At 38.9% G+C, this 21,013-nt stretch overlaps 1 protein-coding gene across 2 annotated transcripts in view; it reads left to right on the top strand.

Moving 5' to 3' along the window:
• fstl5 (follistatin-like 5) overlaps nucleotides 1-21,013 on the top strand; it is a 191,669-nt gene that overhangs the window by 26,987 nt on the left and 143,669 nt on the right. For both annotated transcript variants that reach the window (XM_031317156.2, XM_031317158.2), the window contains exon 3: nucleotides 8,240-8,270. In XM_031317156.2, coding sequence (XP_031173016.1) covers nucleotides 8,240-8,270 — 31 coding nt within the window. The remainder of the gene's footprint in view (nucleotides 1-8,239; nucleotides 8,271-21,013) is intronic.

The raw sequence follows: 21,013 nt of genomic DNA, 5'->3' as shown, positions 1-21,013 counted from the left end.
TACTAAAGGGTGGGTGACTTGAGAGGTGGTTAGAAAGAGCGAGAGAGATGGAGAAGGCTACAGAGGAAACAGATGGTAGGAATGTCATTGGACTGTATCAGAGTTGAGCGAGGAGCCGGGAGCGATGAGAAACTGTTGCATCGACGCAATAGTCAAACACAGTTTGACCTTTTGAACAAGATTGATTTAGAGAGATGCTTCCTAAACACGTAGACTGCAGATATCAGCTATGCAAGAGTTCTGCTTCTTTCTAGCCACAGCTACTTTGGAAATTGTGTGTGTTAAGGAAGTGAAGAGATTTAAACTTCAATAATAAAAAAACCCAAATCCTGTAATATGATCTCAGTAAACTGCAGCGATAGCACTTCTGCAAGAATGGGATGCTTTATACCAAAGGGAAGAGAGAGGGAAACGATCCAACGTCCACCTCTACCTAGACAGTATGTGATTTCAGTCTTAAAGGACCAGATCACTGTTTTTTTAAACTTATCCCTATGTACAGTGTGACATTGCACATTTGCATGGTGCAAAATGTAACTTTCTTGATGTCATTGTCAGTGTCATCTTGTGCATTCTAGTACTGGCTCAAACATCTTGGAAAAGAAATCCTCAAAGTTTATTTCAGAGGTTGTTTAAATGACATTCAGACACACATCTTAGAGGTAGCTCTCCTTGTGTTCACTTAAAAATTTGCATTGCATTTCTTTTTTTTCCCCACTTGAAACCTTTCCTGCTTGTGCTTTAATCTTTTTCCCTCAACACAATCCTAGGTATCGCTGCTTTCACATGATTCTCTGTTCTACTGCACTGAGGGTGTAGTGTGTGCTTTTTATTGTAATGCCATGTAATTTGAATGAAGCATACCTTCTTAAACTAGGTTTAGTTCAACCAAGAGCATATTTTGAAGGTGGTGTAAATAGTTATTTAACTTCTTTTGTATCAAACATTATATTACCTCTTGTTTCAACAAACTAGTTTTGACTTTCCCTCTTTTTATTGGCCTGGTTTGGAACCAGAGTTACTTTAATAATTAAAGTGATGTACGTGCACATGTAGCGGGAATTTGACGAGAAGCTACAAAAATGATGCATGTGCTTTTCCACTCCAATGAAATTAATGTGCCTGGCGCTGTGATTACATTGCAGAGGAATGTCATTACAGCATCTGCATACCATTACAATTCATCTTGTGAGAGGACAGAGGTAAACTCCACTCATCTATCTGCCTGTCAAAAGAGGCTCTGAAAATGTACAGCCGTTTTTTCCAAAAAATGTAACCGGCCTTTTTGTTTAGAGAATTTTCTCCTGCTAGATTGCAGAGAGGCTCGGGTCATCCACTGACCTGTCAATACAGTTGAGTGAGCAGTGTTAAAGAACAGTTTGTAGAAAAGCAATACCAAGTTTCAGAACAGGGGTTACAGCTCAGAATAATGTTTTTGTTGGTAGTCAAAGTCTCTAGTTACAGAATAACAGCATTTAAAAGCTTAAAATCTAGTTTGCATTACTTAAAGAAAATAAAATTCCTCCCACGTTCAGTATTAATGGAACGTGATAGTACAAAAACAACAATAATTTTTGTGAACAATATAATTGCATTTAATTTGCACATCTGCACATTCAGAGAAATGTACTGAACGTCCTTTGAGCTCACAGCCACAAGCTGTGATACAGCAGTGGCCGTGTTAATGCTATGCCTTTTCCTTTGCTTTTAAAGGACAGCGTTTGACAAGGGTAACGGGATCGGATACGACCTTTATAAGCTTTCCTCACAAAGACTTCAATCACCAGGAGGCACTCGGCCATAAACAGCTGGTCACATGCTCTACCCATAATTCCCATGGTATTGTTTCAGAAATTCACAAGTGAAATCCTCCACATGGGGTCAGGAATATGACACAGATACTGGTCACCAGAATCTAGTCCCAATTATAATTCATCATAATGGGGATACCACTCAAAGTTACTGTTCTGAAGCTTCTATTACATGAAGATTTTGGTTTATATAGTCTTATTTGACTCAGCCTCTTTCACAATGGGTTTCAATGTAAGAGTGATGGAGCGACTCAATGTGTAATTTTGTAAAATTTGTGAAATAGTGGCCAGGCTTACTCGACACGAGGGATGGAAGCAATTTCTGAGAGTTTGTCGCTCTGACATCAAGCTGTTATGTCAGGACAAACAAAATGGAGGCAAGGACAACTGTGTGCAAAGCCCCATCCATCCAGCACTGGCTTGGCCACATGGCAAATCTAGATTAACAGGGGATAAGCAGAGTGAGAGAGAGAGAAAGAGTGGGAGGGGGTGAGCAAATGAGATTGAGATAAAGAGACGGGGAATAGGAGAAACAACAAGAATAAATTCACAAGAATTATACATTAGCTTCAGTTAAAGCTGCGCTGTACGTTTGGCTTAAATGTGACTATTGTCAGTATTATTTCCACCTTCCTCCTCCTCAGCTGGTCAGTTTTAGCCCCAACACTTGTCACTCATCTTGATGAGCTGTCTACTTTAAAATGGCAGCTAGCCTGAGGTCGAGGAAACCAGCTTCTGTAAAGTCTCACAGGGGCCGGAGCCAATCTGCCATAACAATAACAAGATGTCGATGTCCATGCTGGTGTTAAGAAGGTGGATAGTGCACAACTCCAATTGGGTACAGGTGTAGGATAATAAACAGCATACAAAGGAAAAGGAGATGTTGTCTGCACATTCATAAATAAGTATTTGAACACCCTGCTATTTTGCAAGTTCTCCCACTTAGAAATCATGGAGGGGTCTGAAATTGTCATCGTAGGTGCATGTCCACTGTGAGAGACATAATCTAAAAAAAAACCCCCAGAAATCACAATGTATGATTTTTTAACTATTTATTTGTATGATACAGCTGCAAATAAGTATTTGAACACCTGTCTATCAGCTAGAATTCTGACCCTCAAAGACCTGTTAGTCTGCCTTTAAAATGTCCACCTCCACTCCATTTATTATCCTAAATTAGATGCCCCTGTTTGAGGTTGTTAACTGCATAAAGACACCTGTCCACCCCATACAATCAGTAAGAATCCAACTACTAACATGGCCAAGACCAAAGAGCTGTCCAAAGACACTAGAGACAAAATTGTACACCTCCACAAGGCTGGAAAGGGCTACGGGGAAATTGCCAAGCAGCTTGGTGAAAAAAGGTCCACTGTTGGAGCAATCATTAGAAAATGGAAGAAGCTAAACATGACTGTCAATCTCCCTCGGACTGGGGCTCCATGCAAGATCTCACCTCGTGGGGTCTCAATGATCCTAAGAAAGGTGAGAAATCAACCCAGAACTACACGGGAGGAGCTGGTCAATGACCTGAAAAGAGCTGGGACCACCGTTTCCAAGGTTACTGTTGGTAATACACTAAGACGTCATGGTTTGAAATCATGCATGGCACGGAAGGTTCCCCTGCTTAAACCAGCACATGTCAAGGCCTGTCTTAAGTTTGCCAATGACCATTTGGATGATCCAGAGGAGTCATGGGAGAAAGTCATGTGGTCAGATGAGACCAAAATATAACTTTTTGGTCATAATTCCACTAACCGTGTTTGGAGGAAGAAGAATGATGAGTACCATCCCAAGAACACCATCCCTACTGTGAAGCATGGGGGTGGTAGCATCATGCTTTGGGGGTGTTTTTCTGCACATGGGACAGGGCGACTGCACTGTATTAAGGAGAGGATGACCGGGGCCATGTATTGTGAGATTTTAGGGAACAACCTCCTTCCCTCAGTTAGAGCATTGAAGATGGGTCGAGGCTGGGTCTTCCAACATGACAATGACCCGAAGCACACAGCCAGGATAACCAAGGAGTGGCTCTGTAAGAAGCATATCAAGGTTCTGGCGTGGCCTAGCCAGTCTCCAGACCTAAACCCAATAGAGAATCTTTGGAGGGAGCTCAAACTCCGTGTTTCTCAGCGACAGCCCAGAAACCTGACTGATCTAGAGAAGATCTGTGTGGAGGAGTGGGCCAAAATCCCTCCTGCAGTGTGTGCAAACCTGGTGAAAAACTACAGGAAACGTTTGACCTCTGTAATTGCAAACAAAGGCTACTGTACCAAATATTAACATTGATTTTCTCAGGTGTTCAAATACTTATTTGCAGCTGTATCATACAAATAAATAGTTAAAAAATCATACGTTGTGATTTCTGGATTTTTTTTTTTGGATTATGTCTCTCACAGTGGACATGCACCTACGATGACAATTTCAGACCCCTCCATGATTTCTAAGTGGGAGAACTTGCAAAATAGCAGGGTGTTCAAATACTTATTTTCCTCACTGTATATATATATATACACGCTCCCTTAATGTGTTTAATTGATGCTATGTTTTGACTTCCATGTTGTGTCTGATGAAAACTTTGAGTTTGAAGACTCCAAAACACCTTACTTACTATGAGAAAGGATTTTACAACTCTAGATTTATCATGGAGTAAATAATAATGTATCCGCTTTTATGATAGGTAAACAGTAGAATTACAGTATTTACATTACAAAGTAATCTACTCTTTGGCTTTCCAATGCAGTTTGTTGCCAAATGAGCTTGCTTTGGCCGTGGCACAAGTTGAGCCAGATTCAACATTTTTGCCAGGTGACCTGCGTTTTTTTCCAGAGAACTATGCATCCGGACATCTGCTGTCCCATGGTCACATTGAAGTGAATGAGGGAGCTGTGTTGGTTTTCACCTAGCACTATTGGTCTGAACTAAAAGAGAGATTCTGACTTGCTGATAGGGAGTTGTACTGTAAATTCTACTCACTAGTCATACAGGTATGTTGCAATTTGCAGTTATGTTTCAAGTTGAAGTGCACTTGGAAGTTGATGGCGTGTAGGAGTGAAGGATGTGAGATCTGAAGCAGGAGAATGAGAGAAAAAGGACGAAGACAATGTAGGTGGATGGAGGGCGGTTTGAGAGAAAGCCAGAGAGAGAGCGAGAGAGATGTGGGCGGTCAGCCAGATAGCTGTGACAGGGGCAGATGAACCACAGGTTGTACAGCTGGGTGCTTCATCGTCCCCAGAGTCTCAGGGCAGCAGAGACAGGCCTGCCAGCCCAGGGGAAATCACTCTCTTCAAACAAATGAAGTGTGAACACTGTCTGCCATATGCAAGTAAGCCCCATTTGATATCTTCCCTACCTGTAGTGCATTTCTAAATGTCACCTCCTCCAGAGGGTGGGGGGCATACAAAGAATGTCAGGGAGCCACAGGTGCTTTTTGTGATTTGTGCCTACTGGGTCGCTAGTCAACAATGTTTTTGTAAAACATCTCAAAAGAGGATGAGCAGGGACAGCATTTTACCATTCATGATTAGGTTTGGGTATCGTTTTTTTTTTTTTCCGATACCGGTGCTAAAACAATACTTTTAAAATGGTACCGGTGCCTAAACGGTGCCTGAACCGGTGCCTGAACCTAAATATATATAATATATTTATAATGTATATAATATAAAATATAAAAAAGGAGCACAAAACGACAGTTAGCGACATTAAAGAATGGCTTGTTTATTGCTAAGGCCATACAGTCACAATTAAATGATTGATTAATAATGTAATAACAATAACTTATAACAATTACTTATTTCACCAGTAAAATGCTGGTAAATGACAAAAACAAGCACCAGATGGGAAAAAGGGTATTTTACAATAACTTAAAATGCACCACAAGGCTGGCGAGTTTCAAGTAAACGCACCGTCTGTGTTGTTTTTCCGACAACGGCAGGTGCAGAGTGCAGACTGTTACATCCCGGTGTTGGAATCCTCTACAGGGAAATACAGTCACACTTCACACTGCTTAACGTAAGCTGTCAGCATTTTAACCATTGTGTTCAATCTAGCTACTAGCTAACAGTAACGTAGCGTCCTGTGCAGCGATGCTTCTGAAAAAAAAGAAGTCAGGCACCGAAATGAGGCACTGAAATTTTCGTTCTTATTCGGTCTCCTTACTACCGTTTACATCGGAACCGGTGTCCTATTGGCACCGCGTTTCGGTACCCAACCCTATTCATGATGTTTAACTTCATTTAGTTTCATACTATCTCAACTTTATCCCAATTTATTTTTAAATCAAAAGAAATATAGCTAATAAGGTGATAGTATACAGTAGATGGCTTTACACCTTATGGGATATGTCCACACATTAAAGTCATCCAGTGTTAAATAGCTGTGGCTGGTCCCAAGTTTGCCTCTGAATGTGCAGGGGTTAATCTGTGTACTCATTTTATTGCTGAAATGAAAAGTCAATTCCTTGATGAATTGATTGACTAAAATCTAAAGTAATTTATCAATCAAAAATGCTAATAAATAGTTCCTTCCATTTTCTCCGTTCTATGTTGTCGTGAGTGGAATATCTTTGTGTATTGGAACATCGATCAGAAAAATGTGGAATTTCAAGATCAATTTATCGAAAAGTTAATCGAGAGAGTAATCCTAGAAGAATCATTATTTGCAGCCCTACAGTATTACCCAAAATGGAATAATTGCTTTTCTGAAAAAAAGTGTTTTCTAGGCAGTTGTTTCTTTATGAGTGTAACTTGTTGTGATGATTTAGTGTTATCATTCACAGGGTAGTATTTCTTTTAAAATGATTATTCACTTTTCAACTGCAGTGCATAACCACCGACAGTTAATACTGTATCTGTAAAATACTTTAAATGCATTGCATACTGTAGTAATTGACGTAGAATCAAATCAAGCATATTTTTGTAAGTAAATATACAGTATGCATATTTTCTGTGCCAATATTCTGTGGGTAATTTGCTATTTTCAGTAGGCAGTCAGGGACCACTGTTCATTATTGACTGTAGACCTGTTGCATAATGCATCTTCTCCATAACACAGCAATGCTCGAGCTAGTAGATAGAGAGTCTGAACTTTCAGAACAAGATCGAGAACGATGAGCTATGCAGATTTCACTGTAGAGAAATCAAATATTTATGACTCTTTCTTTTGAATTCATGGTTTTTTGGAGAGCAGCTACTCAGAATAGTAGTCCTGATTTTAGCTGATTTTATAGTGCACTTACTCAAGGAGTCATGGTTATTTGCTCTTGTTTATGTCTCTTCAGTACGATTTTATTTTAATGACTCCACTATTTATATTTTTTTTCTCAAATACAGTACATTTTGTGGCCGGGTTAGCTCAGTTGGTAGAGCAGGCGCATGTATGTAGAGGTGTATACCTTGACGCAGAAGGTCCAGGGTTCGAGTCCGACCTGAATGATTTTCCTGCATGTCTTCCCCCTCTCTCTCTCCCCTTTCATATCTGGCTGTCCTTTCCATTAAAGGCTGAAATGACCAAAAAAAGTCTTTAAAAAAACCCAGTACATTTTAAGTTGTGCAACACACCTCGAACGGCATATATGGCCATCAAATCTTAGAAAGAAAGACAGAAAAAGAAAGAATGAATGAATTAGATAACTGAATCTAAAGACGCAACAACAGGGGTCTGTGGCGATATTGACAACCCACCTGACATGTCTTGAAACACGGACCCTGTTATAAAAATATAATGTATTGCACACTGACTGGCAAAAACGATGGCTCGACTTGATTGAGCCAGTGATTCTACTCATCGACTTTCAGGTGGCAGCCCTATAATGAATCTATATATCTATCTTGCCCTCCTATCCTGTATTTATATCTCTATTCTTAACATTTCATTTCCTTGAAAAAGGATTCTATTCAGGTTTTTTTTTTTTTACATTTTAATGTTTTTAGGAATTTTTGTTTCCTTTTGACATGTTTAATGTATTATGTAAATTACTTTGAATTGCCTTTGTGTATGAAATGTTAATATATAAAATGGAATCATAGGGGATGTGACAATGTGTAACCAGTTGAAAAGTTTAGAATTGTGCTTGTAAGTGAGGCAAATGACCACTTAACGTAATGGCATGTTAATGTCTTGACTTTTCAGTGAATTGCCATTCAAACTGACAACACTACATTGTGTCAGACAAGTTCTTGCACTATGGAGTGAAATCCTTGGACCTTAACGTCATGTCTGCACTGACATATGATCTCACTTGAAAACTATGCCATTTGCAAAGAGAGTTGGCTAATGTATTAAATGGTCTATATAGAATACAATTCCTATGGCACAAGCACCAAGGATTTCACTCACTCAGCTAAATGGAAACATGCTGTTGATGTGGTGATGTTGTGGTTTATCATAACTGTTATCTCTTCTCCCTTTTCTTTTTGTTCTCGATCCTGCAGGATGGGATCCCTGAGAGCTTGAGGTTAAAGGGTAAGTTTCTATTTCTCTTTCCTGTCACTCCTGCGACCATGCAATCCACATAACCAGCGTTGTACATGATGCAGGTTAGGTGTAGAGTTGTTTTCTGATGGAGGCCACAGCGTGGCTTAAGCCATCAGCTGTATGTTCTTTTTGACTACCCATGGTTTAAAGAATTTATGTATTTCATTTTTTTAATGGAAAGCAACAGAAAACACCAGATACAGATACAGAAAGAGCACCTTCAACAAAAAGCTCCACTCTAGGAAACCCATTAGGAGCACAGCACTCTTTTGTCTTCTCTTTTAACCAGTTTGTTTGGCTAAATATGAGAATCTCACCAGATAATAACATTTTTAAACACAGTCAACCAACCACGCTCTGGTGCAAACAATTGCTATGGTGGTCTCTCATGGTTTTCACTTAAGGAAAAGCAGCATAATTCTCACAGAATTACTCACTGACGTGTGTGGACATATGGTAGTTTGTAGAGATACACATTGTTTCTTGAGTAATGTGTTGTACTGTAACATGTATGAGTCATGACAAAGTTTGCACAGATGTTGGGAAACGTTGTGGTTTAACACTTTAAAATCACTATCATCTCTTATAGTGGGGGTATGAAACAAGTCAAAAAGAGGGAGTGGGGAAGACATTAGACCTCAACAATGGTTTGTACATGAAGCTTTGAAGGATATACTGTATGTCCACCTTCTCTCGCCACAGTGTGTTTTGTATCAGTTCAGCTGCAGTGTAGTTGCAAGAAATATGTTTCAGTTGATAGTGATAGATTTGAATGACGGTTTTGTGCTTTGGAGCATTTTTATAAATGTATACCAGTATCTCTCTTGGTAACTCATCATCAGTAGTAGTAGGTAGGTTTTGTTCCTTTGTGTATAATATTCCCTCACTACAAGCTATGTGAGGTTTAAGGTGGAGTTTAGAGTTTTGGATGATGACTTTTTAATACCAAAGAGAGCAGTTCAACTCTCAGTTCTGACAAAAACAGTTTGTACTAACATTTATTTAAGTTAACTTATAAAATTCAGTCAGGACACTTCTTGATATCACTAAGTCCTAAATACTTATTGTTTGTACATATGACATGTGACTTAAAAAAACGACTTCTGTGCCTGAATGACGGATGATGAAAAACGGATGTTCTGGTTCCTTATGTTAGTAAACCAAGATGCCTTTGCTCGGACTGACTTGCTTCTTCCTTATGTGCGACTAAAGCACTCCAATTTTTCAAAATGTCACCTTGGACACTGGAAAATTGTGTTGAGCATTTTCACTATTTGTTGTCATTTTATAAGCGTTAGTTACTTTAAAATATAATCGATAGATTGGTTAATCTAACCATTCGTCGCAGCTGTAGTTGGCACCATTATCCCCAACCAGCTTCATCTACCAGTATGGCACAGGGCCATGTGGATGCATTAATGCGCCATGGTCCTCTTGCTGTTTGACAGATGCATGTCATCTGTCAACCTGTCACCTTTCTAATGTCTTCTCTGTCTCCTCTAAACAAGAGTCAATGTCAGGCAAAAGGTGATCCTGCTGCCCAAGATGTCTGCCACTAAGTGTTTGAAAGGGCCGCTAAATGGACGTCTCCCCATTTTTCTTCACCAGGGAAGGTCGAAGCAGTAATTGTAGAGGGTGCATTACCATAAAGGGCGGCCCCAGCTGTCTGCTGTGATTCACTTTAATGCGCTATGTTCTGTAAGCCGAGAGGGGAGATCTCACTTTGGCCAGTTTTCAGCAAACTCATTTCCAGCCCCGATAACGAGAAGGCAAGCGAACTGTAGAGAAAATCCTATATAATTCAAGCATCACCCTGGACATTGGAGGCTTGTCATTATCACGCAACTGAGGTCAATTTACCATTAAAACTTCAATTTTACAAGCTACGTCACAATCTACATTTCCAGTGTACATCTAGGAGACCAAAATGAGAGGAGACACAGGAGCAATCGGTGTTTTAAACTCCTGCAGAATACATTCATTATGGTTCTGTCAATAACCTAAAGCATTACCACAAGTTGCATATCTTTTTTAAAAATATTTTATTTTGGAAGGAAGTGTTTGACATTTTGGGAAATATGTATATATGCTTTCTTTTTAACGTACTTTGCTCCCTAAAATCAAAACCGGATGATAGTCTGTTTTATTGTAAAGTTGTGAATTCCCTATTGGTCTTGTTCTGTACTCAAACATACATACGGTTTTCAGTATTAACGTGGTAGTTGTTCAGAAAGCACTGATAGGCCTACACAAGCTGAAATAGTTTCAAAAAGTGTAACAGTGTTTATTATATTACAAAAATATAGGCAATAGGCTTGTAAAACTATTGAAAACTGGCTACTGAAACACTGGCCCGCTGTAGGGTGTCTGGTAAGAACTTGAACCAGAGATGTCTGACTTTGAGATCCAGGAAGATTTATTTACAACTCCAACATGAAGTTAACTATGAAGTTGTATTTGACGTTACATGTGAAGTTGGATGTGGTTCTGAAATATAAACAAATAATAATGCACATTAATAAGCATCTGACTTACTATAAACATTATTTACCAAAACTAAATGTTATAGCCACCAGCATATAACAAGAAACAATACTAAGAATTACGTTTATTTCTCTGTAATAATTAACATAAATGTAACATATTGCTCAGTAACACAAACTGAGAATAAGCCACATCTATTACAGCACATTTATCCATAACGGAGCAAACAGTGTAATACACCTTTAATAGCTAAGCACGTGGCTCCACAGTGCTAGTCTGTTTACTGGAGATTGCACCTTGCTAGCAAATTGCCCTAACACAACCTGAATATCAACACGTGGCTGCACAAATAATATTAAACAATCTGCACATCTACAGCTATGCAATAAGAAACACAGCAACAGCAATATTATCAAGGCGATAATATATATATCTCTCGTCAAATAAATGTCATGTCGTAACACGGGCTAAACTTATCCACATCGTAGCAGAACACTTATTGAAATATGAATAAACGTAGCTTTAACGTTTACACAGATAACGAGGCAGTAAAATCCATGACAGTTTAACAAGCTACGGAATAGTTTTAACTTACGTTCTGGGCTACACACATCACTTCAACAAGTCCAAAAACGGGAAAGGAACGATAAAGAAAAAAGTCAGTTTACAGCTGCTGTTCTGTCCCCTTCTCCTGTCTGAGCGCGAGTGATTGGCAGGAGATCAAAGCGATGACTCTCGTCAATGATTGGTCAATCATCTCAGGAGAGAGAGCAAGTGTTACTATGGCCTTTTTTGAAAGGCTGATAAATGTCCTGAGCGCGGTCATCTCCTCCTTCCGCCATGATTCCAACTTCAAGTACCGCACTGTAGGCTACGCAGGTCGCCCGAACGGCAACTTCAGGAGACTCGGACGAAGCTGGGTACACGCGGTTTCCACAATAATATTGATATTTTAAATGAAAACAGTAATTGTTATCATCAGCATTTTTACCGTGGTTTACCGTTACACCGGTAATCCCTAGTGTGCCGCAATCCTGAACAGGATGAGCAGTTTAGAAAATGGATGGATGGATTATATATTTCTACATTTAGTGTGTATGAGAAAAAAAAATAATTATAGATCGGGGAAATGCAGCGCCCTATTAACTCCAACTGAATGTCAGCACAGAAGAGACAAAGACAGACAAATGCCAGCCGTTTTTTCAGGATGCTCTGTAATTGGAGTCCCAGAACGAGCGTGTGCCACACCAACCAAGCTTGTTATGCAGGCAGCAAGACCTTGGGCTGCCGGTGAAATGCAATTTTATGGAATAAATAGACTGATTTAGCAATATGAAATACCTGATGGAACTTTCTGAGATAATCGTACCTTCCTCATTACATGTAAAAAGTGTCAACACTATTGTGAAGGATGTCTTGGGTTGGTATGGTGTGCGAACGAGAGACTCGGCCGTTATTGCTGGTGTTTTACAATCATGTTCAGTGTAGCAAACCCCTGTTATTTCAAAAAATTACAAATTGTTTATGTCCTGCGTATATCAGGTTAGGGTTAGGAAGCTTGTTTAGAAATAAAAGAAACATTGTTTTAATCTAGGTCCGATTTGGGTCGTTAATTCTCCTGAATATTCACAAAATGTTGAGACTAACGCTACAGACAATATTTAAAAATATAATACAACTACAGTACATTATTCTTAACCAAAACAACATGGAAGCCTTAATTTAATCTTAGGTATGGTGAAAGGTGGTAAAGCACTAGAAACGGCACAATGCCTACATCTGCAGACACACTCTCAGTAATCTGCTTTGGGAAGAGATTGATGAGGTTTGTTGGGTCACACCTGTCCAGTGGACAGTGGCAAAGCAGTCTAACTTCATCGCTTCAATATATAATGTATTTGTGTTCACATTACTGTAGCTGATTGGCCAATGACATTTTCAGTGCATACTAACAACATGAGCTGAAACAACTACACAAATGTGACACTAGATCACGGTTGCTGTACTGTTGTTTTTGACAGGAATGCCATTTACTTGGCTATGAGAACAACTATTTTTTTATTATTTATAAGTCTTGAATAAAACTTTTTCATGAATATTCCTCAAACACATTGCTGCAATGGTTTACATTAACTTGACTTAAATAGCTTTTTAGCAGCTTTTGTTCAGGGGTTTCACTTTGTTTGACTTTGGTGATTCTAAAAGTAAAACATTTTCAGTCTCGGCACAAGATTTGTTATTTTGTAGTTTAAGTTTACTGAACCCAGTTAACCCAGACTGTTTGTTTGACATGGTTGCCTTAGCTGTTTTCTGTAAGCCTCTGTTCCAATAACTCTTTTCTGCTTTTAACTTTGCTGTTCACCCATCGTCTACATGCATATACAACACTCTGGATGGATAAATACACCTATAATTCTTGGTGAACCAGATTTAGAATCAGATTTCTCTTAACTGGACAATGTGTTGACACGCAAAGGGTTATTGAGAAACAAGATGAAGTGCAGACTTCTTCATGCATGGAAATATGGCTTTCCCCGCTGACAGAATGCAATATCAGTCTAAAATAACAAAACGAGAACATCCTAAAGTCTAGACTATCCCCATTAGTATAGTGAAGCCTTTCAGGTTTGAACTCTGCACAAGAGCAAACATCTTGTTTTGTTGCCTGGCACCAATGTTTATGTTTTTTTAATCTATGTTGTCTCCCATTCTTTCATATACTGACATAATATATTAATTTGTATGCATAACAGCTGCCTTACCCCCAACCAGACCCAAGCCCATAGCAGAAGCACATTTGAATAATTCAGAGGCTGCAAACACCAAGCTCTAAATTGTATATTAATTTTAAAATTACACACCACCCCCTGGGCCCGGGTTACACTTTTAATAACTCGTCACAGATGTACCAAGGAGCGGTGAATGCCGCGTTGCACTGCACTTTTCTCACACAGAATTATTGGAAGACTCCCTGTTACATCTAGCCTTTCACTGGTTTGCTACAATTTCATTTGTAATAGCTTTCATACAGTAAGTCTTAATCAAGTGACTGTGTTTTTTTTCTGGGCAGGGAGAGAAGTTGTTCTTAAAGACAGGCTGTGGGACTGCACTGCACCATCTGCTTAAGAGCACCAATGACAGGCTTAGATGAGTTGCTGAATTTAAAATTTTCCCTTTGAATTCCCACAGGACTTTTCTGGCTAGCTTGACAGGCAACTTATGCTCCTTGACCCGCTAAGCCATAAGAGGACAGTTGTGTCTGGCCTAAATACTGTACAGTACCACTCCATCACCCCCTCAGGGGGGAAAGACGACTATACCTTTCATGGTCAGCAATGTCAAAAACACACACAAGCAAAGATCAACATGACGTTACATATGGTTGGCTACCCATCTTTCTCCAATTCTCTTCTTAAGATAATCATCCACTGAGTATGAAAAAGGTTTAATACAGGCCAATGGTCTTTGAATGATTTGTTTTTTAGTTTTCTCAGTTTTGCACAGTGCAACTTTATAATGTATCCTGTGATATAGTTCATGAATGTGTCTTCACAAAGCTAAGGATTTGAGGTGCCCTTACCCAAAGTTTAGGAGAATATTTGCAATAAAATAACTAATTCTAGCATTTCCATAAATTTACACTGCACTTATATGACTTGCACTACTATAGTGCAGCAGTGAAGGAACTTTTAAAGATCTTACATTATGACAGATGACATGTATTTTATAATAGAATAGAAAACCGGAATATATAATAACGACACTTAACTTTGTGTTTCAGCAGTTGTAATTACACTGACAGACAGCGTTTATAGAGTTTGAAATGACTATGCTAAAGTCACATTGAGTTACTATACAAGCTGTTCCACACATGTTTAGGGCACTTGCAATATAAAAAAAAACAAATAAAACAAAAAATGAGAATTTTTTATTTGGGTGAATTCACCCTTTAATACATCAGATATAAGTAAGGTATAAAAACCTTTTCCACTGTTGACATTTTGACTAGTCCAACACAGCTGTAACTACTAACATTAATGTCTCCATTCAAGGGAAAAGTTGAAAAAGTTTACCAAAACTGTCTGTATATATCCTAAATTTGCTTGATTTTTGAATAGTGTGATGAAGCCCACAGCAGATTTCCATTGTACCTGCACTCCCCTGGTGTCCCAGGTGTAAAGCTTGATTTATGGTTGCGCGGAGGCTCCACGCAGAGCTTTCGCCGTAGCCTACGTAAGTGGCCTGAAGTTTATAATTGTGCGTTGGTGTGTGCGTCAAGCCGGCATGTGTGTGTGTGTGTGGGGAGTGGGTGGTCGAAGGAGAAAGTGAGAGAGTGACGGCGATTAGCTTTGGAGTGAGTAACGACTCTAGAGACATAGGCCCTCATTTATGAAACATGCATACGACCTAAAACAGGCGTAGGACGGGCATACGCCAATTCCTACGCGAAGCAAGGCATTTGTCAATTTGAACGTGAGCGTAGGCTGCGATAAAACAGGATAAAACAGCACGGAGGACACGCGCTCTCCCTCACAGCTGTTGCCTGGCTCTGACTCATGAAAAAAACACGAGTAAAATAAAAGACACTGCATAAACTCCGTTACTGTGTGTTTATTTAAATATAGGTACACCATGTAGGCCTAAGAGATTGCAATATAAGCCTGTATATTACTATTAGGACTATAGCATACATATGTCAAGGGTGTATAAATTAAATACACTTCAGCTGGAGTCCGATTTACCACTGCAACACTGTTGACTGCATCAGTGATCTCTTTCCATTCCGCATTCTTTCTACAGCCTTTAATAGTAGTTTTCAGGCTGCCAAATAGTACACACGTTAGTGCAAATGAACCTGAGATATCAGGGTTTCAATCTCCACCTCTGAAAAGTGCCGCTTCTCAGCCGGATTACGTCTCGCCATGTCGTAAATTGTAGGGGCGAGGCTTCAAAACCCAGAAAATATTGGGGCGTGATATTTAAATTACGATCGTTTCCAGCCGCTGCATTTATCAATGTACGACCATTCTTACGCTCTGATTGGTGTGATACGAACGTTTCATGAATCACACGTGAAGCCTGTCGTAAGATGATTTCTGCGTTCATATCTGCGCTGGTTTCTACGTTAGGTTGATAAATGAGGGCCATAGTAAGAGAAACAAAGTGTCTCCCCTGTGCTTTCTGACCACGGTGGGAAATCTGTAGCAGGAAAAGTTAACCCTCTCCCTGATTTCATGTTGTTCATGGAGAAGGAGAACCAGGAAATGCAACGCTACCAAGCCATGGCCGAGAGACGTGTAGCTACATTTTTCGAGAGATGCACGTCAGGCTACGGCGTAGGGTCCGGCGTAGGTTTGTGTCTCCAAGTACCTCCGTACGCAGCAACGGCGTAGATTTTACGCCAAAGTTTAAATCAAGCTTAAGTGAGTTCCTAATAAGGTGTAAACCATCAGGACTCTACATACTGTCAACCATGATTTAGTATGATTTTCTGCCTGGGCACAGGCTTCAAATGAGCTACAATCTTTGAGAAAGTATTGTTCAAATAGTGTTTCTGTCAATGCCAAGATAGCTCTGCTGCTCTCATCCCTGGATACACATTTTTAACTGTAAGTTATCAGTTTTACTGATTTTACTTGTTTAAAGTCCACAAGTCTTTTTCAGCCATGGAAGATTGCATCTACTTGAGAAGTTTGGAACTGCTCTACTGAAAAATAATGGAAGAATTGTGTGACATTTCATTTTCTTTGAAAACCAAATGAGCTCCTGACTTTAGTCCTGTTATCAGTTCTGATGTAGGAAATACACTGTTATCTCCATAAAAACTAAATTGAAACTGAACAGATATTGAATCCTGATACAGTAACATTAAAGGTTCAAATCATAGTTTCTGACTCCTGGGTTTGAGAGTTATAAATGCTCGTAAACATTGACTGATTGACTGTTCTAGGCTATAATAACATTTATGAGCCTTACCATACTATACGGTTATGACATGCAATTTATTTTCAGCTCTTTGAAATGCTTAATGAACTTGCAAAAACATTAAACTGCTTATTTGAAAATAACATGCACAAGGGTAAAAAAGAGAGTGATAGGTGTCAAGGCGATCATCAGTACTGCCAAAGGAAACATAATGTGCGGCACACTTAGCAAGATCAACAATATTACCATCAACACTTATCTTCAGCGTATAAATGACTCCCAGGATGTTGATACCCATACGTTTTGGCAAACCATATCCTGAATATGTAGAATTAAATGGAGTGAGACAAATCTAATTGAGATTCATCAATAATTCTTAGTGGTCTGCATGAACCTGTGGTACTTACAGTGGATAATGATGAAGGCTTGGCAATAGCAGTGCTTTTTTTCCATCTGAAGGTCAACACAGTAATCATAGGAAGGAGCAGTATCTTAAAGGACGGTTCCTGCTCTCAGCCAAGTCTTTAATGTACCATTCTATCTGAATGGAAGGGCCGCATCTGTGTCCAACATAGAGCTATTTTATTTTATTCGATTGTACATTATGTCCAAAATGAAACTGACTTCTTAAGTTTTGCAGCTTGCAATACAAGAATGAATTCTTAAAGATAAAGTCTTTATCCAATTTCTCCCAGGAGCCTGACATAAATCACCTCACAGCAGTGACAACAGCTTTAATATCTAAGACAGTATTTGGGGTAAATTTAGGAAGCATGAGTGAAACCAGCTAAGGCCTTAGTGTCTCTTACACACTCAGATTCCACATTATATTTCAAAGCTCCTTTTTTGTTGCACTGTTGGTACCACTATTTGCATGTAGAGGGATATAAAAAGTTGAATTGATTGACAGTAGACTCTTGTCTTGTTGTATGGTCTTGTTCTCAGCTGGGGTTTAGCTTCTCTCTGCAGTTTGTGGAGGGAAAAACACAACTGCATTTTTTGTTTTCTTCTGTTCTAGATGTTCTTTTATGTTTCATCATCGGAAAAAAATGATCAATTTTGCTGTTGTTTTTTGTTAGACAGATGCATTGTGTGCTTTAATCTCTTCACTATTTAGTTAATGTCCTATTTTGTGTTGACTCTGGATTATTTTTATTATTATTATTATTATTTTATTATTTTTATTATTTTACTATTTTTACTCTTTGAAAAGGGCCTATATTGAGTTAAACGTTATGACCCTCCGAATGCTATGTAACAAAAGCCTTGATCCCTCTCTTTAGCTTTTCAATCCGGGGAAGAGCCAAAGAGTTTCATTCATTGTTTTTAAAAAATAAAAATGCTGAGTACTCCTAATTGATTGTTAGACATGCAAAAGTAATCTTTATGAGTTAGCCTTGATCTCATATTCTCAAATATTAGTAGGTTAGTGAGTACCACATGCAAAAACAACAGTAAATACACCATAGGCATGAATTCAGATAGGAGTGTGTTAAATCACAACACGACAGAGTTCCTCTTATGAAAATACTTGTGTGGTCTAATAGTGTCCATAGGAACCAGAGAAAGTGCTTGCTCCAGGGAAGGAATCATCTTTCCTATTATGATCATTGATGATTTGATGCTTATTTGTTAACCTTCATTCCCTCACATCACAACCACTGCAGCATTACTTTGAACTTAGAGGGAGCTCTTAATGCTTTGGATGACAGCATTTAGCATTGAATCTAGTCTTAACTACATCAACATCATTGCTGTAAACCTTCTGTACCTTAAACTGACGCTTAACTTAATCCGTGGAAAAAGACAAGGCGACGCGTACCCAACAGTACATTGTGCTGTAATTTTGATTTCAGTTGTAAACTAAAGACATTTCCTTAATCTTCCATGCTAACCTAAAGAAAATCCTTAAATTTAATTGTTATTTAGAGTCTCCTTACTGGTGTGAAAGGTTACTCATCTTTGTATCCTAATATTTGATCCTTAAAAACAAAGATTCAGCCATACATATTCACACAACCACTACCACATAAGAGGAAGCAAACCCAAAATACCAGATATGGGAAAGAGAAACTACCAGTTTGCCTACCAGCCAGACAGCTCACTGTAATGTGAAGTAGTAATGGGAGTAGCGTGGGGTGCTTACAATTAGTTGGCAATCTCTGATAAATGGGGCTGTTGATGGAAACGCTCTCAGTGCTGCATCCTGATGTGGACAGAATGAGAGAGGAGCCGGGCCTACGTTCAGTCATTAGGCGAGGGAATGAAATGGGACGGAAAGTTGCCAAGTGGCTGCCAGGTGCTCTCATATCCACTCTCTAGCACATGCACTCAGCCAGACACACACACACACACACACACACACACACACACACACACACACACGGTGGAAGTAACGCATTTCCTTTAGTCTTGTTACTGCAATAGAATACATTTTTGTATTTTTCTATTGTAAGTTATATAACCTACATATGCTTGGCAAAAATGTAATTAACGTAAATATTGTAGCATCTGCTGAGGCACATTTAAGTGTTGAAATCACTATCTTTATAACAGTGTATTGTAAAACCTCAAAGGAGAAAGTAACAAGTAAAGTCACTCAGTGAAAAATAGGTGCACATTAGAGTGATTGATATGCAGTGTAGATTTCTTTCCATTGTGTGACAGATTAAAAGTAATAAAAAGTCTATTAAAAAAAGTCTAGCTGAGCAAATGGATGATGTTCCGAATTATTAAATTAAATATGGGAATTGTATTTTACCTGCTAATAAAGGGATAGGGCAGAGAGATTAGAGTTTATCCTCATAACTTTAAGACAAAAAAGGTACAGAACTAGTGCCAGGGTTGGGGTTTAGTAGGTTATCATTGAATCCAAATGTATTATTAAATCCGTTTATCAACATTTGAATCTTTTCATTCCCTTATTGAATTTAATTAGGTTTAGCTTTTAAGCTATAGTGCGGAACTTTTGTCTCCCCCTTCTGGGAGTGTACAGGTAATGTACACTGACATACCCTGTAACCAATCAGAGAGCCAGAATAAAGTAAGTGAGTGAGCAAGGTTGGTTTGACGGCACTTTGTGTGCTTGTGAACAGTACAAATAAGCTGTATTGGCATCCTCCCTTGTGTGCCAGCGCTTGAATGTCACCCCAGACACCACAACTCCGGTATGAGAAATTCAGAGAGCTTTCCCTGGCGGTGATCTTAATCAGCCTTGTGTGAACTCATTTGGCAAGGGCTTGAATGTAGTGGACGTTCATGTAAAAGTTCTGCACTCTAGATTTAACATTTATAAGCAACTCAATTTATAAATAACACTCAAAGATTCTGTCAGCATCTGTAATCACATTTTGTTGGCTGAGAAGGCAGAAACACTATAAAAGGCAGCCTAATGATCTTTACAACCTTTGGATGCAATCTGAAAAGCAGCATAACATTTAGGGGCGGTTGTGGTTCAGGTACCTACCAAGCCACCGATCTACCAATTGGAAGGTCGGTGGATCGATCCCTGGTCCTGTAGTCCTATTTCGAAGTGTCCTTGGGCAAGACACTGAACCCCAAATTTCTCCTGATGCTGCACCATGTGGTGAGTGAATGTGTGTGAATGTTTATCTGATGAACAGGTGGCACCTTGTGTGAAGGTGAATGGTGCCTGTACTATGTAAAAAGCACTTTGAGTAGTTGTTAAGACTAGAAAGCGCTATATAAATGCAGTCCATTTACATTTAATTTATGCCCTAAAATAAAGTGTTTACAAAAATAACAGGCCTTAATATATACATAAATTCAGATTTGATAAAATACATGTTTTCACTAATACAATAAAGTCATGGATCAGTGTAAAAGGTGAATTTGTTGCGATTCAAATGTGTAAAATATATATTTTTTTTAAAGTCCAAGCTTGAAAGTGTACCACATGCATTTTATTTATATAGTTTTAATTTGTATTTACAGTATGTCCTTTGTACTCTGCAAAGTGGTTTGTGATGAATGTGTCAGACAGTATTTAATGAATACATTGGACGTGAAACGATTAGGTTGTTCTGTTAGATTTCACCCAGCATAGTCTATTCATGTGCTGCCAGTTGTGTTTGTAGGGAGCTGCAAGATAGATGTTCAGTAGTAAACACCCCACTATCCCATATTTGCCTACTATACCTGCACCAAAACTGTTCCTGTCTTTAAAAATGTAATACATTTCCACTTTGCTGTATTTCTCTATCTAACACCTCTCCATCAGATGTAAATATTGTACACAGGTATTGTATTTTTTGCTGTCTTTTGCTTTGACCCTTACACTTTTAACTGTGGCAGCTTTTACT

This window comes from Sander lucioperca, chromosome 1, assembly GCF_008315115.2.
Source record: "Sander lucioperca isolate FBNREF2018 chromosome 1, SLUC_FBN_1.2, whole genome shotgun sequence".
In the NCBI taxonomy this organism is placed as follows: domain Eukaryota; kingdom Metazoa; phylum Chordata; class Actinopteri; order Perciformes; family Percidae; genus Sander; species Sander lucioperca.
Note: the sequence above shows the minus strand (reverse complement) of the source record. Positions and strands in the feature narration are given on the sequence as shown.